At 42.7% G+C, this 17,997-nt stretch overlaps 1 protein-coding gene across 7 annotated transcripts in view; it reads left to right on the forward strand.

The window, feature by feature from the left end:
* The window catches only part of ADCY2 (adenylate cyclase 2), a 424,606-nt gene that overhangs the window by 369,808 nt on the left and 36,801 nt on the right, over positions 1-17,997 (forward strand). For all 7 annotated transcript variants that reach the window (XM_009208133.3, XM_021939226.2, XM_021939228.2 and 4 more), the window contains 2 exons: positions 1,704-1,873; positions 12,750-12,834. In XM_009208133.3, the coding sequence (XP_009206397.3) occupies positions 1,704-1,873; positions 12,750-12,834 (255 nt within the window). The remainder of the gene's footprint in view (positions 1-1,703; positions 1,874-12,749; positions 12,835-17,997) is intronic.

Raw genomic sequence — 17,997 nt, forward strand, 5'->3', positions numbered from 1 at the left:
ACTACATTAACCCACGTGGTCTCTTCTTTTCCTTTTCCTGTTCTCTGTTGTGGGAAGCCATGAGAGGCAGAAGAGTGGAGACCTGACATCAGGCAATTGCGGCTAAGAAACTGTGCTTACAACACTCAGTGTTCCTTAAAATGCTTCCACCTGAAATGAAGAGTGGCCTTCACATTCCCATGCAAAGAAAGACTTTAACTCCCTGAAGAGTGACCTAGTTGGTGTGTAATCCAGTGTGAGGTATTGGTCTTCCTTTTGAAGCCACAGTGCCAGGTCGAAGTCCTTACTAATGGGATTTCTACTCATTCCTGCTTTTCTACTCATTTCCTACTCATTTCTAAGGCTGCCTTCACTCAAGTGTGCCTCTTACAAAGAGAAAGCCTGCCATATGATCACTGCAAGCTGCTATTTCCAACTTTCCTTTCTTCCACAGGAACAGGACTGTTGAGCTAGTATCAGTAGCCTTCCACATAGCTTAATGTAGATGGCTTTAGCTGGGGAAATCAAAGGCAGAGCTCAAATGACAAAAGTAAGCAGCTCTTACCTGGCTTACTCAGTATGATGAAATTAAAATCGAGTAATTTAAAAGCTGGGCTATTTTAAAAGACAAGGTTTTAAAAAATCAATAAGATCTATGTTTTATTAAAAGTCTTAATTTTTTTTTTTTTTTTTTTTGAGTGTTGTCTCTGTTCTAGGAATGCTGAGATAGTAACACAAACCTTGTTCATAGAAACCCCATGATGGAGCAAATAAAGCCTTTCTGAAGATGGCGCCTGTTTCCCTGCAGCGAGTCCCTCCTGGCGTGCAGGACTCTGGGCTCTGTGCATTAGTCTTTTATCTCTGTTGTTTTCAATGACCTACAAGGAGAATATGATTACCCTCATTTTACAGTGTCATGCAGACACTGTGATACAAGCAAGTTAGGTCACTGGCTGCAAATAAGTGAGCTAATGAGCTAGTGAAGAGTTGAATTCAGAGCTATCCAAAGCCTATCTGAACGGTGCCTGCAGTGGTAAATGGTGAGGAAATGGTTCACCTGGGGCAGGCCTGCCTGCAGCTTGCTCTGCCCTAAGATGGACGATACCAGCTCGCTGGCTCCCACTTGGTTCTTCCACTTTCTTCTGGTGCCTGTTGAACTCCCGGGGATTCATGACTCACCCTGGTCAAGGCTTTTGATTTAAATCCTTCTGTTTGAAATAGGCCCCTCTGACACACAGTTTCTCTTTTAATAAAATGTCTGGGCCTCCTTCTGCTTTTAACAGTTGTCTGTAATGATTTATATTATCTTAATGAATTAAAGAATTGAAAGGCCGAAAAAGATTCTATAGACGTTAACTTACATTTAAGGAATGTATAGGAGGCCACAATGTTTTCATTTTCAAGAAATAAATAACATTGGATTATAATGATGTGTCTTCCATGTAAGTTTTTTTTGCAATTTTATTCCTAAAAAGTGGCAATATACATGCTTATTTTTATTTATCATGCAAGGTTGGGTCAGAAAGCTTTGGATGATTTTTTTTTTTCTGAATTTAATGTATGCAGGCATTTGCCCCTGGATCAAAGATAAGAAACAGGCCTCTGTTTTCATAGCCGGCTTATATATTGACCAAATGAGATTGGCGGTGGCCCCTGATTGTAATTGTTTCAGCATTTCTTAGAAGAGATCCTAAGGATTTGTCTGTTGTCCTTTGCTGTTTCAGTACTTTATCTACAGCTGCATTCTGGGACTGATATCCTGTTCCGTGTTCCTGCGGGTGAACTACGAGCTGAAGATGTTGATCATGATGGTGGCGTTGGTGGGCTACAACACCATCCTACTCCACACCCACGCCCACGTCCTGGGCGACTACAGCCAGGTCTTGTTTGAGAGGTGAGCCGCTGCCTCTTCCTTCTCTTACTTTAGTTCTTTCCTAGCATGTGGATAGCGTAAGTGTGTGTTGAGTAAATGCAAGTTAGCGATGTCATTGTCATCGATAAATCATTCTGAGAGAATTTCTTTGAAGTGATACCTCAGAAAGATGATATGTGTTTTTGTTGTAGATTGCATCTGATTATGTATTCTCAAACACACATAGAAGATGTGAAGTGGTTTCGAGAGAAGAACTGTGTTACAACCTATACTATGTTGATAAAAGTAATCTAAGATTGTCCACCTCAGCACTATTGATATTTTGGACTAAATAATTCTCTGTGGGGGGCGTTGTCCTGTGCGTAGTAAGTAGGGTGTTTAGTGACATCCCTGGCCTCTACCCACTGAATGCCAGTCACAATCTCCAATGCCCCAAGTCATGACAACTGGAAATGTCTCTAGAAATTGCCAAGTGTCCTCAGGAAGGCAAAATGGCCCTCAGTTCAAAGCAAGATATTGAAAAAATAAGTAACTGTATTCACAATTTACAGTGTTATATTTCTCACTAGAGATTTTCTAAAATACTGTTATGGGGAAGAGGAACTGTCAATCCTGAAAATTCTTTGTTCTATGGAGAAATTGACTTCCAAGAAAATATATGATTGCTTTAGGTCTTTCAACTGTAAGGCTAGATGCAGCAAGAATGATTCTACCGGGTGCACTCACTCAGGTTTATAACCAGTTTCCTGTTACCGAATTACTTCCGTATATGAATATATACGGAAGCTTATAATGAATATTTGTTTGAAAAAAATTGTTTTAATCGTGATAATACTCTCCACATCACATCTCAAAAACAAAACATTTTATAACAAGCGTTAGGTTTATTTCTGAACCCATCAGATGTCAAAGTATTTTCTAGGAGGGCTTTGCACTGTCCTCCATCCTATTTCTATATTTATTTTAAAATAATATAAATGCCTTAAATATTTGCACTGATTTATTACTCCAGAAAGTTGTTTTGTGTTGATAGTACATGGCCACCTATTTCTCCACTGGAGACCTGGTGTTAGGAATGGCAGTCATCGCACTGTGTAGACACTTCTTAGCAATAAGAACCTTTGCAGAAGATGCAACCCGTTCTTTTCACCTAATTTAATTTTCGTCGTCCTCCACACAATGAAACTCTACTATCTGTAATCAAGCTTCAGGCAGTGGAGTTGCAAAAATGCGTAATTATATTTATGATTCCTTAGCCAAAATGAGAATGGAAGTTAATTTTCCAATAAATTCTCAAAATTGCCAACTAAACATGCTTTACTATTGCTCTGCTGTATCCAGAAAGCCTATGTTGTATTCCTAAATAAATGTAGCATTATTGATTTTCACACGCAGCTGATAACCCTACTAAGTTTCCCTTTATTAAATTTAAATCCCCTGAATATGTTACACATCCGAAGCAAAAGAAGAAATCAGATTACCAAGTTCCAGGTGTGGAGAGAATTGCTTCTGGGGACCTCAGTGAGGCGCTTGAGGAGACAGGCAATCTCTGAGTAGAACCCCCACAGCAGGAGAGTAGTTATCAGGTTGAAGAAAAGGAGTTTTACCTTTAGATCACATTCACCGTATTAAAGCTCTTTTGTGCTTGCAGCTCGGTTTGTCTTTGCAATGACCTTGAAACTAGGGAGACTGACTTGAGAAACCTCAGCGACTTGCCTTCACTTCCATCAGTAAAGCTAGCACCCTCCTTGGGAGCACGTGCCTGTCTCTCACTTCCTATTTTTTAAAAAAATGTTGTGGTTACATAATAGGTATACATATTTATGGGGTACATGAGATGTTTTCATACATCTTGCAATGTGAAATAATCGCATCATGGAGAATAAGATATCCATCCCCTCAAGCATTTATCCTTTGTGTTTCAAATAATCCAATGACACTTTTTACTGATTTATTTATCTGAGGCAGAATTTTGCTTTGTCGCTCAGACTGGAGTGCAGTGGCACAATCTCAGCTCACTGCAACCTCTGCCTCCTGGGTTCAAGCCATTATCCTGCCTCAGCCTCTCTAGTAGCTAGGATTACAGGTGCCTGCCACCATGCCTGGCTACTTTTTTACATATATATTTTTTTAGTAGAGACAGGGTTTCATCATGTTGGCCAGGCTGGTCTCAAACTCCTGGCCTCAAGTGATCCACCTACCTCAGCCTCCCAAAGTGTTGGGATCACAGGCATGAGCCACCACGCCCGGCCTTAGTTATTTTTAAATGTACAATTAAGTTATTGTTGACTGTAGTCGCCTTGTTGTGCTATGAAGTAGTAGGTCTTACTCATTATTTTTTCCCACTTCCTAATTTTGATCAGAAGTTCTGGCACTTCTTGAACTGATCCCTGAACAGGCTGCACAATATTCTCAGAAGCATCTTATGTGGAAAGATGAGTCTTACTGATGTAATAGCAGAAAAGCATAATACCTCAAAATCAATGAATATTCTATGATGTGCACTTAAAACTAACTCCCACTCTGAAAGTGGGAGTTTAGAAGCCTCCCAATTTCTCCGGCCTCATTGCCTGTTTTACATAACCCTGTGACTTGTGCCAGAGGTAAAACCAACCAACGTCAATGTTTTCCTTCTCTTTTCTGAGATCCAAGAACTTTTCCCCATCAAATAATTGACATCAGTTTTCTCATCCTTTGCCTTGCTTATTGATGCTGACACACACTTCCCAATATGAAAGTGAGATCCTTTAAAAAAAAAAAAAATCTGTGCAGTGTGGTGCCTTGAGAATGAACATCACTTAATCCCAAAGCCAGAGGTGTCCCTGAAGGCGGGAGCTGGCTCACAGGATGGCCAGGCAGCTCCGCCTTTTCTGATTGAGTCCGTCTGTACCATTGAAGTCATAGCATTTGGTCCCATCCCTTTGGTGACTTGTCTCTGGGCACCACATTCCTGCCTTCTCTCTCCTGCTCTGGTCTTCTTTCTGGGACCCTTGCTTGACTGTGGCAGGTCAGTGTCCTTGCTGTCCACCAAGGCCCCTAGACCTGCTCCTCATTGGCCTTGAGTGCTCCAATGACACTGTGATGGTTAATGTTAGGTGTCAGCTTGATTGGATTGAAGGATGCCTAGATGGCTGATAAAGTATTGTTTCTGGGTGTGTGTGCAAGGGTGTTGCCAGAGGAGACTGACATTTGAGTTGGTGGACTCGGAGAGGAAGACCCACCCTCAGTGTGGTGAGCACCACCCAATCGGCTGCCAGCGCAGCCAGAACAAAGCAGGTGAAAGAAGGTGGGATAAGCTGGCTTGCTGGGTCTTCTGATTTCCATCTTTCTCCTGTGCTGGATGCTTCGTGCCCTTGAACATCAAACTCCAGGTTCTTTGTTTTTGGACTCTGGGACTTGTACAGCAGCATCTCCAGGGTTCTCAGTACAGAAGGCTGCACTGTTGATTTCCCTGGTTTTGAGGCTTTGGGACTTGGACTGAGCCTCTCCCAGCATCTCTCTTTCCCTGCTTTGCAGATGGCCTGTCATGGGGCTTCACCATGCAATCCGGTGAGCCAATTCTCGGTAATAAACTGCCTTCTATATATACGTACATCCTATTGGTTCTATCCTTCTGGAAAACCCCGACTAATACATAGACCTCCCTCAAGCTTCTGGCTTTCACCCCTCGGTATGCCGGAGGACCAAGCAGCTCCTCTGCCTGTTTCACCCAGGAAAGGTGGAAGGTACCCATCCTGGGTGAAGGGGACGTGGCCTCTGTTGCCTGTTAGCCCCTTTTCTGTGATATACACATATGGGCTGAGGACTTTAACGCACTCTCCTGAATCATGCAGAAGAGAAGATCTGAACCAAATACCATGGTTTATAACAGTGCCTGGCATCTAGTACTCAACAAAAATCTGTTGAATGAATGAACAAAAGCAGGTCGTGCTCTCGAACAATGGGAAGAGCCTGACACCGGCTTCCTGAAATCTCTGGCCTCACCTGCTTCCCTGAAGACAGAGTGTATCTCCAGATCACTGAGGATGTGTGTCTTTTAGTATCCACTTCAGGTTCTGTTCATATCTTTATATTTCAAAGGAAAGTTCAGGGAGGGCATCTCTGTTTAAAGGCAGTGCCGGCCGTCTTCCTCTGTACTTTGTCCTGCATGTGGCTTCATCGTGGCTCCGGTGGCAGAGCCTTTTCAGAACGAACTTGACATTGCTCGTGGATGGGCCAACAAGATGTTACAAACCAATGGAGTTGGCAGAGGAAAAAGGAGAGGGATGCGCTAGAAAAACTTCGTATTGATGAATAATTAAGAAAATGGTATTTAAGACATTCTTACACATTCAAGAGTGTGAAGAGTAGACTTTTCAGGAGGAAAGAAAGACCACTCAGAGAGAGTGTGCCATTGAAAATCCATTAGGAAGGAGGCCAGGAGTGTCCCGGTATTTAACGTGACCTGCTGGGGCGTGATTCAGATAAGTCGCCTCCTGCTGAAGGTAGCTCAGGAGGTTCTCAGATGTTTTCTGTTCTTTGGTGTTCATAGCAGTCCTCAGTACTGTCTGTGAATGGATCGATAATGGTTGTGGTTCCTATCTGTGACACTGTCTCCCAAAGCCCTTAGCCAGAGCTGTTGAGACACCAGCTGCTCTTCAAGGTGATAGTGATATTAATAACAACGGATGTTGCTGGAAGCTGTTTTTGTCTCGAAGACACTTATCCTTCCCATGACAAAGGCTTTTGCTACTGAGTCTGCAAGAAGTTGTCGGATTTTTCCTGAGTCTTTTTTTCTTGCTGAACTGAAAAGTCTCAAGGGATCGGTGTTATTTCGCTTGGACCAAGCCATTATGTTCACTTACCTGGTGGCTAGAAATGTACCTTTAATTCTAGAGACACATGGGACATGGAGAGCTTGAACAGAGCGGCTAACTCACAAGCATCCCCAAAGACCAATTAGTTCTGTGCTGCAACTTTAGCCCAGTAAAATAAATACTTTCTGGAAAGCGCATAAATACGGAGTTTAAGCAGCAGTGATAGACAGCGCTTAGCCTTATCCAGAAGCTGTAGATGGTAACTGGCTGAAATGTCTGCAAAAGTTTCCCTTGCCAGCCTTCCTATGAGGAAGAGCACTGGAGATGCTCGGACTTGCACCTGTCATTGAGATGCATGAACGAAGCACCTTCCTTGTGGCATTTTTCTGCTTTCCCTGATTTTCCAGTGTCTCGGAAATCCCAATGGCTGGAATTTGGGATATTGCGATTATTTTGACAATGTCCTAATGAGGGATTGATTGATGATGAACTGAAAGAAAGTCTTGAGGAAGAACAAGAAAACCCACCCCTCACGGGAGAGGTCGGGAAGAGCTGCAGGTCTCGCTCTGGGGCAGATGGTCTGTGGATATTCCCAAGCACCTGACATTGTTTTCATGTCTTTTCTTTAAATGAAGGCTATATTACAAATTTGCATTCCAAGCCATAATATAGTCAAGTTAATATTGAAAAGATTTTCGATTCCTTTCAGATTTATCATCTCAGCTTTCCCCCACTCTGCCTGTTTCCTGCACCCTGTGCCATTTCAGAAAGCGAGGAGCACAGCATGCTTTTCTGTGCCTGATACCCACTCTTGGGGCAGCAGGGAGGGAAGCCATCCCAGCCGCATCACTTTAACAACAAAGCAAGTTGTCCTAGGGCTATGCAGGGTCTAACAAGCTTCTTTTCCTTCTATAAAGAGCAACCATTAGTGAACTACTTCTCTATCTGACCTAAAACAGAAAATGTCCTGTGGTTTGGACTCATCTGCAGGAAGAAACTCAATATTTAGGCTCTTTTGTTTTGTTCTGTTTGATTTTAGAATTGGGGGAGGGATTCACAGGGCCTGTGGCATAGACTCCATAGACTGTGCGATGCTTCTCATCATCAGTTCTTCCATGTGATGCTAAAGCCACGGCCAGCCCGACCACATCAGATCGCGCTGAGGCAGCAGTGGCTTCCGACTTAAAATCACTCTTCTCCACAAAAGGAAACCACAGCTGCATTAATCAGGACACATGATTGTCTCCACAGCAAAGGGCCAGCACTCCCAGTCCAACCCCCCTAACACACACTTCTGTCATCTCTTCTGACCTGCCACTGCCTCCGGAGCTCTTTTCGAAGCAGGAGACTATTCCTTACTCTATGGTTCTGCTGCAGCACCGCCATGTCTGGCTTGGCATTTATGACCACTCTGAAAAAGCAGGAGCCTTTGAGCCATCTGTCCCTGGAGGATGTTGGGCCATCTTCACTGCAAGTTCACGTGGCATTCTGGTGCATCTGTGTCCAATCCAGGGAGGAGAGAATGCCCAGAAACCCCTTAGGAAAGACGAGCCATTTCCAAGCCAACACAGTTGTTTGTCCACTCACTTACTCATTCTCATAACACACTTGCATGGAATGCCCTTGATACAGAGCGTGGGAACCCTGGCTGAGCCATTGACCTCACACTTTACCAGCCTGCCACGGGCCAGGAGGAAGGTACTGCCTCAGTGACTCAAGTTGAGGAGAAGAGTCCAAAGAGGAGACCCACAGGATCTGCAACGAACACAGCAGGAGAGGGCACCATGAAAGTAGACCGAGGGCGTCTTAGCAATTCCCTGCTGCTTCTCAAGCCAGAGTTGGTTGAAGATTTTCTGACAAGGCTTGGGACTGACTTATTTTGGCTTATGCATCTTAACCTCAGATTAGTTTTCTGGGGTGTTTTGCCTTGTTTTACGCGGGACAATGTTGTCTTCTGGCTCTGTGATTGAGGTCCCAGTCCCTTGCTGAGTGAGGCTCAGTGAGCAGACTCGTCCTTGTGGCATTATCATTTCGGACAAGACATTTGCTTTCAGCATCATTTGACATTGATGATTCCTGAGGATTTGGGGGTCATTTGTGAACAAAGCCAGGTATTTTCTAACGTAATGGTGTAACTAGAGGCATGAAAAAAAGATAAAAGATAGATTAGCTGAAGACCATGAGGATATTGTATGGGTGAAGGGGAAGGAAGTCATTGTCTCCTTGTTAGTCTGGTCTTTATGAGTCGTGGCCCTCAGTGATCAGTGAACTGATTTTTTTATTTATCCCAATTAGTGACCTGAGAATATATGACTTTACCTCAGCTAGCCACTATTGACAACACAACAGAAATTAGGCTCCTTCGGGTACTTTTATTCTTAAAAATATTCACCCACAGAAATGTAAAGTTTTTGAAGGTAAGATAATGTTTGTGTCTATGTGCCTGGACTGCTTTCCCTCCTGAGAATCATGAAAATGTCCTTTTTTACTCCATCTGAAGTGTTTGCCTTCAAGTTAGAGGCTGGTTCACTGAGCAATTCCTCCATCTCCCTCAGCCAGTATATTGGGGTGTGGTGTTCTTTTGTACTCCTGAAACTTGACAAGCAAAGTGATTACTCCATTAACAACCTCAGGCGGAGGGCCAACTGCAGATGCCTGTGCAGCATGTGAGCATCTGAGTCCCCAGTGTCTGGTTTTTAGATGTGGAAGGAAGTATGTTCTATCACATTTTGGCTACCATTGTCGTTGTGTTGGAAATCATAGAGTTACAAACTTTCTCAGTTATATTAGTTGTATCTTCCCTATTTCATAACTCAGTGATGGCACCACCCTAACACGTGAGAGTCCAAAGTAGATTTCATCCTTAAAACATAAAGGAGAGAGAAAGAAACAGAGAGGGAGGGGAGAGAGAGAGAGCGAGTTGGGGGAAGAGAGAGAAAGAGAGAGAGCTCGTACCCAACTAGCTGTGCAGCTCATATTTCTCTAAACAGGTGACCTGATTGGTGGGCTGAATTGTGTCCCTCAAAAGAAGGTATAAAGCTTCAATCCCCAGTGTCTCAGAATGTGACCTTATTTGGAAATAGAATTGTTGCAAGTGGAATTAGTTAAGATGAGGTCATGCTGAAGGAGGGGGACCGATAATCCAGTATAAGTGATGCCCTCCTAAGCAGATGGCCAGGTGAAGAGACAGACATGCAGGAATGCCACGTGATGATGAAGGCAGGAATTGGAGTCACGTGGTGGCAAGCTAAGAAAAGCCAGTGATGGCCAGCAAACCACCTGAAGTGAGACCAAGGCAAGGAAGGATTCCCTAAGGGTTTCAGAAGGACAAGGCCCTGAGAACATCCTACTGTCAGATGTCTAGCCCCCAGAACTCTGAGATGATACATTTCTGTTATTTTTAAGTCACCTAGTTTATGCTACCTCATTATTATAGCAACTCTAGGAAATTAATTCAGAGATCAACACAGCTGACTACTCTGCCAGAAAGATGTCCTGGGATTTTACTGTACCTCTTTCTGTCTCCCACCATGCTCCATGCCCCTCCTTCTTCCCACCTTTCCCATGGACACACAAAGAGTGAGGAGATCTAGGAACCGATCTACAGTGGAGAAATAAGTCACTGAAACCATGGGGACCCTAACAGCATCCATCCACAAGTGGCCCACACAAGAGAGAAGGCTTTCAGTAGGAGTTGGCAGTTCTCTTTTGCTAACGGAATGAAAGAAGTCTTGAGAAATCCAAGTGAAATCCAGAAAAGCCAGATGGAGTTCCTAGTAGTTGTCAGAGAACTTCAGAAGAGAAAGGGGCAGCTGTGTACTGGTACGCCTGTCGGTTCTGTGAGCTGCTGGTGCCTCGTGATTCCTGAGATCTGTTTAGGTCTGCACTTTCCAATCCACTCCCCAGTCCTGCAGGGAGAGGCTCTGCTGGTCTAGCTTCCTCCAAGCTCCCCCTCCACCCACCGCTATTCCTCAGGGAGACTCAAGATCTGGGAGATGGGTGGAGCAGGGTATTTCTGTCCCATAAACCAAGATTCAAATGCATTAATGTAAGGACTCCCCAGACAGGATTTCTTCCAATAGGTTGCTTGTGTGAATTTTCTGTCTGATTAACTGAAAACCCAGCCAGGTCTTGAATTGCCTAAGAGGGTCCTACCTACGTCTCTCTGTCCGTGAGAGGGGCCTGAGCTGGCTCTGTGTGTTTGGGGCATCTGTTCCTTTAGTTAGAAATGCAAAGGGGACTTCATTCTGATTTGTTGCACTGATGAAGCTCTTATAAACCCCGGCCTGAGATTTACTCTTTGTTTAGGAATTATGGGGGTGGTGGGTGGAAGAAGGGGATGTCATAGATGCTTTCTCTGGCCCCTTGGAATTGTAAAGTAATGTGATGTTCACAAAGCAGCGTGCAAATTAAAAACTCAGCCTGCACTAGCTTCTTAGGACGTTAGCTGTGTGGTGCCACTTTCACTATTCAATATAGCACGAGCACGGTCAATATAGAGTAGAAAGAGTTTAAAATTCATGAAAGTCAGAGTCAGAATTGGTTTTAAACATCTGCACCCATCGGTCACTTCAGCTGTGCTGTTGGACACCGCAGTCATAGGCTCAGAAAGCAGCAACTTCATTTTATAAAATCAATGCCAGTGAAACAGGAAGGCGGCACTGCTCCCCAGCCTCATTCTCAGAAATGATGACCTCCTTCAGTTTCACGAGCTCCGATTCCTCCATCCACCGCAGGTTTGGTGGAGAGGAAAGAACTCCTAATGCAAGCACAACCTTATTGGAGAGTTCTCTGTGGCTCTAAGCCCCTACGCCACGGGGACCAGGCAATTCTGTGTCTTCATTCCTGCAAGAGTCCACCTTTTCTTTGCACTTGAGTCTTTCATTCTGTTAAGAATATTCTCCAGTCTGTGTGTCCTTATCTTTTTCTCTAGTTTCTTAGCCCCACCCCACTGCCCTTCCTTATCATTCTGTAATTAATGTTAAAAATCACAAGTACCATTTGGAAAGAGTTTCCTATGTGTCAGGCTCTGTGCCAGGTATATAGATATTTAATGTACTGGCTAAAACAGCCTGCAGGGTAGGGGTTGGTACCCACCTTTGACTGATGGGGAAAGTGACGTTTGAATGGGGTTTATGCGAGGCCCCATAGCTCAGGATTCAAACCCAGGCTCTCTTGCTTTAAAGTCCACCTGGGCTTTTTAATACTACACCAAAGCCTCTTGTTATCTCACGTGTCCTTGAATCCCCCCCAGAGAAGCTGGAAAAATAAAAAAGCCAGGACAACACACAAACAGAAAGTGATGACCTGTAGTTGATCAGATACCATCTATGCTGATTATGTGATGTGGTGTCCATGCATAATCCACTTTTATTTTTCAGATCTTAGTTACAGTCCTATATGGGAAATGTTCGCATGTCAGCATTGGAAGGATGTGTGGGTGCTCACTGCCTGGACTGTGATAGTGAGGACTGGGGGAGCCTACCCAGTGCAATGACATCTTGGCAGGGGTAAATGACTGATGTCATTTATTATCAATTTGAACCTGAGGTCACTCGGGCAGTGTACCCGGAATTTTCATCTCTGTTATGCCTTTGTGATACAAAATCATATGAAAGAGTGAATAAGATTGGATGACTGCTTGAAAGGTATATGAAACTGTGTAATTCAGAGGTGAGAGTAGCTTGCAGAAATCAAGTTCCCTACTTCATGTTTATACCTCACGTGATTATTCATTTCAAGCGTACAGTCTCTTTCCGAGAGTAATAATGAAAACATTGAAGAAACCATAGATCCAATTACCCATATTGATCCCAGAAGTATAAAGAAAATGTTCATATTCTTATGTCTTCTTTTTATATTTGGTGTAGCTTGATATAAAGTAGGAAATCTGTATCATTTTACTGTGCCCTCAAAGTAGGGATTTTTGTTTTGTTTTAATGCAAGCTGGGTTTGGAAGGAGATTTGAAACGTGTGTTTGGCTGGTATATGATGTAGACAGGCACTAGAGAATCTGACATTTGTTGATATTCAAATTCTAAGTCCTGTGTGCATGTTGTTTCGTTGTGTTGTTATCTGTTTGTCTGTCTGTTTTTTAATAGACCAGGCATTTGGAAAGACCTGAAGACCATGGGCTCTGTGTCTCTCTCTATATTCTTCATCACACTGCTTGTTCTGGGTAGACAGGTAAGAAGTCTGTACATATATATATATACCTTCTCTAAAGTGCTGTATTAATAGTGCTGTGCTGTGCATTGTAGTTAACCTTATTGGAAACAAATGTCTAAGAATCAGAATCCTGTTATCACTGAAGACAAACCTAGTTAGTACAAGGTGTGGATGCTTATAGACAAAAGGGGAAATAGCTTTCTTTTTTTCCACAAAAGGCGAATTTTATGAATGGGTGAAATTTTAATCAGTTAATTTCCTGTTAAATCTCAAAATAAATGTTGTAGGTTTTATAAGCCTACAAAAGTGTTCCTTCAATAACTGACACTATTTGAAAAAAAAAAAAAACATATCACCTTGACTGGGGCTTTCATTTGCGTTTCAGAATATGTGGCACGCTTCTTTGAACCGGGTCTGAATACCTTTGCTGCCATTTGCAGTCATTCCTAGAAATATGATCCCCTGTTAAAAGCTTTATTTTGCATTGTGAATGAAACTGTTCTTCCTTCTTTGGTCCCCCAACCCTTCTGGTCTCCTAGTAGAGGCTGTGGGTGCAGGATTTTTAAAGACAATTATTCTTCCTCTGCTTCCAACAAAGACAGTTGCCCAAAGACCACAAGACTCATCTGAAGCCAGGCACCTCTGCCTCGTCCAAAGTCTGTTTTAAGTTCTGCAAAGGGTGGCATGAAACAAACAAACAGCAGTGATTTATGTATTTGGAAAGAACCCATGAAGAAGCAATGCCAATTAAATTAAATCTGTCTGGTGTCTAAGAGGTACACTATATACTTATGAGTTTGGTCTGGCTTCCAGTTGACTTCCAGTTCTCCCCACCAGAAAGCTGTTAGGAATTGCATAGTCAGTTGGACCGAGTCTGGATCTGGCTGTCAGGCCAGCAGTCTGGGACAACTGTCCTCCTCTAGCTTCCCAAGCAATGTGAGCTGCCTCCTCCCTAGGAGCCCATGATGCAGCCCTCATCCATCTCCCTAGCACCGAGCTGTCCTGTCCTGATGCAAAGCTGTTTGAGGTCCCTTCTTCCCACCCCACCACCTTGTGTTTTCTCTGTTCTGCATTCTTTGGCTTGCAGTTTTGACAACCTGTACCATGTGCAGTTCTTTTTCCCTGGTTTCTCCTGCGACCCATTTTTCTTTTCTCGTGACTGGCCATCTTTCTGCTCTCGCTCATATGGCAGGCATGCTCTCCCTTGAGTACCCTATAATTTAAACGTGAGAGAATTGCACTTCCTTGCATAGGGGTATCACCTAGACGATCATTTCTCAGGAAACAATGCAGCCATCCCCTCTGTGGGGTCACCTGTTTCTCCATTTCATGCTTGGGATGCTTTTTCCTGCTAGAATCATCACTCAGATTCCTTCACAGCAGCAAATTTTAAGAACCTAGTATCCAATTAAATTCTCCCAACTTTGTTACTGGTCATTGAGATGATCCACATTCAGTACCACTACATAATTATGGTTTCCAATGGCTGACAGTTGATCCCTTACCCTCTAATTAAACTAAATCATCAAAAGTGTTCTGTGTTATGATTGAGTACTAATTTTACACAATTGGCTTGATACCAGTCTTATAGGGAGTCATTCCATTTTTGTCTTTAATGTAGCAAAAAGTAATATTTACATCTAGAGGCCTAGAAAAATTATTACTTCCTCTAAAGGATTTATCATTCTTCATAACCATTCTTTAACACCAGCTAGAAATCACCGAATCTATATAAGACACTGTGGGAAATACCAAGGTGAGCCAGCAGGCTGACCTGCAATCCAAAATCATTGACTGAATGATTGACTAAGGCCCCAGGTCTTCTGGGTAAGAACTTTGAAGTCTGTGACACAGTGCTTTAGTACTCCCCCAAAAGGAGGGGAGGTATATCACAAAACACCCTATACTGGAAATAAGATTTTTCAAGTGCTATAAGTAAAGCATTTGTGGCCTCAGTTGTTATATTTCCTGATTGGTTTATTAAATGATAGTACATGCATTTTGCAACCTATTTTGATTGTTATTCATCCTGCTCCATGACCATCTTTTTTGAAATGATGGAGATATGTTTGGTTTCCGAGCAAATCAGTATACTAAATATTGCTTTAGGTATCTAAGTAGCCTCGATAAAAACATAACACGTCTCTTGTGCAACAGGTACAGTGCTACTTGCTGTACTAAAGTCTAGTTTATGATAGATGTGTTAGCCAACTCAGGGGTCTCTTTCGAAAAAGAAAGAAGCTTGGTGTCTCACCAGAGCTTAAACAGCAGCACATTGAGGTGGGATCCATGTATCCTATAAAACCAGGGGACAGTCTACATGACCTCAAAATGAAGCTATTGTTTTGTAGGAGAGCTTAGAACCTAAGAATGTACAGGGTCACCAATTGTCCTGTACTCCAGCCCAGTGACTAGTTCTTCTGTCCATGTAGAAAGATGTGAAGCCCTCCAGTTCCTCAAGTTGTTTTCAGAACCAGAAAAAGCCCAGAACTGCCCTCGAGGCTGTGCTAGATGTGAGCCCCAGCAGGGAGGGTCATGGGGTCCCAGGCGTGTCCTGGAGGATTCACCCGGGCTCTTCTTGCTGTCTCATTCATTGTTGATAAAGCCAATGAAAAGCAAATTCTGTGTCTCTTCATGGGATCTGGGCCCCTGAAAACCTGTAGAGTAGCCCCAGGCAGAATCCGAGAGGTGGGTGGCAATCCGAGGAATGGGAGGCTCTCAGAGCTGAGGAAACCTGTGTGTCTCTCCCTGTTCCTCTCCTGCACACAGAATCCTCTCTGTCCTCTGCAGCACAGCCTTCCCCGAGTCACCCAGGCAGGGGCTTCATCCTGGCCTCTGCTAGACGCCTGCGCGTGGCCTCCCGCCGTGTCTCTGAGTCAAATCCCTGCCTCCTTTCTCTTGTAAGGACACCGGTCTTCAGGTTTAGGGCCGACCCTAGGTCCAGGATGAGATTTTCTTGAGATCTTTAACTGAATCATATCCACAAAGACATTATTTCCAAATCAGGTCACATTTACAAATAACAAGGGTTAGGACTTGAAACTATCTTTTGGAGATATTGTTGGTATGTTTGGGCAGTGGGGTTTTTGAAGTATTTTTAGGGGCCCTTCTGGCTGAGTTATGTCTGCCAGCTACTTACACAGAAGGCAGAGGATTCGAAACAGATTGCATTGTTTGGGAAGGTGAAAGATGATTGATAGATGGATAGACAAATCGAAAGGTAGGTAGGTGGTGATTAGGCAGATAGATAGATAGATAGATAGATAGATAGATAGATAGATAGATAGATAGATAGATAGATAGATAGATAGATTTGGCAAAATGTCATTTCAGTTCAGTGCAGCTGATTCCAAAATACTGTGATTATTTTTTAGTAGGAGACTTACAAAATGCTTACCTGTTATGCAATAACAATGGGTCTGAAAACCTGAGCAACATCCTAGCATGGCGTACGGAAACCTGTCATGCTCACTTGGGTTGGACTTGCTGCCTTAACTGCTCCCTTGGAGGAGGTTTCATCTCATGCTTCACTTTTGTCTAATTTTAAGTGCGCACCTGTGTCTTTTCCATGCCCCCACCACTGGTTGCATCTATCATTTTAGTTTGAAGCCAGACATACCACTGATTTATTTATTTTTTAAATCCATTCTTCAAGTAGGAAGACTTTTCTAGTCACTGTACAGCATAATTTCTATCAGTCCATGGTGTGGAAAATATGGCATGAATGTGAAACTTTAAATATAAACAAACTTTTATTTTGGGGGTTTTGTTTTTGTTTTTTGAGACAGAGTCTAGTTCTGTTTCCCAGACTGGAGTGCAGTGGCTCAATCTCAGCTCACTGCAATCTCCACCTCCTGGGTTCAAGTGATTCTCCTGTCTCAGCCTCCCAAGTAACTGGGATTACAGGCATGCACAACCAGGCCTGGCTAATTTTTGTATTTTCAGTAGAGACCGGACTTTGCCAGGCTGGTCTCAAACTCCTGACCTCAAGTGACCCACCCACCTTGGCCTCCCAAAGTGCTGGGATTACAGGCATGAGCCACCATCCTGGCTAAATATAAACAAACTTTTAAAATATATTTTTTGCAGTTTTTGAAAATGCCTTACTACATGAGATAAATGTAAGCACCACACCAGAGGAGGAGGAGTTTTCCTAATGTATGACAGATAATTTGAAGCAAACCTAACTAATGAATAATCATTTTTCTTTCAAATTTCAAAATGTGGATTTTAAACTTTTTAAACTCTCATTTGTGCATGAGAGGCCATCTGTGTGTGCGTGTGTGTGTGTTTTGTTTTACTTTGTAGTTGTCATTGGTAGAATTAATCAACTCAACAAAGCAAACCAAAAACTTGCAGTTAGCTCTTCTTTGCATTTATTTGTCAATAGGTGACTATCTGTGTGAAATACACACTCTCCACTAAGCCTTTCTATTACAGGAGGATCCATTCAAGTCTATTTCATTATATTAAATTATTTACATCATAGGAGGCACAAAATGTTGCCAAGACCCAAAAGACCCTTGGTCAGTAATTGGGCCTCTCCATTCCTACAATGTTAATAATAACTACTTTTAAAATATGTTATATTTTAATACATTATAAAGCATGAACACAGGTTTTTACTAGCAGGCACTATCTTAATTAATATCAAAATGAACTTTTCTCTAAATGTAATGAATGGCATTCTGTCAGAACAACACAATCCCAAGTGGAAAAAAATCCATATTTTGCAATGATTACATAGTTATACAATTTGTGTTAGGGAAAAACTAATTTACAAATGCTAAAGGCAAACTGCCATAAACGAACAATACAGTTTTTATTCAAATCATCAAAAAATGCACTCTCTCTACTGAGGTATTCTTCATTTTTCATTTATTCATCATTTATATTCTACAATGCCTCTTTTCAAAAAATAATTTGAGCCATCTTTTAGTAGCATAACGTTGCAGGAAGCTTTAATGGCACTTTGAATTGAAGCCTCCATATAGCTGATTTCCCTGTTTCTGAGGCCAGTTCTTGTTTTTTGCAAATCCGTGTCCGAGGTTGACTGAAGGACATTTCAGGGACACAGAGGGCTTTGTAGGGAGGGTGGTAGTTCTGTTTGGGGGTTCTTTTTTCGGTTTCATTTTGTTCTTTTTGTTTTCTCTTTAAAACCTCCACTCTCTGGCAGGACAA

The sequence above is a fragment of the Papio anubis genome, chromosome 5 (genome assembly GCF_008728515.1).
Source record: "Papio anubis isolate 15944 chromosome 5, Panubis1.0, whole genome shotgun sequence".
NCBI lineage: Eukaryota > Metazoa > Chordata > Mammalia > Primates > Cercopithecidae > Papio > Papio anubis.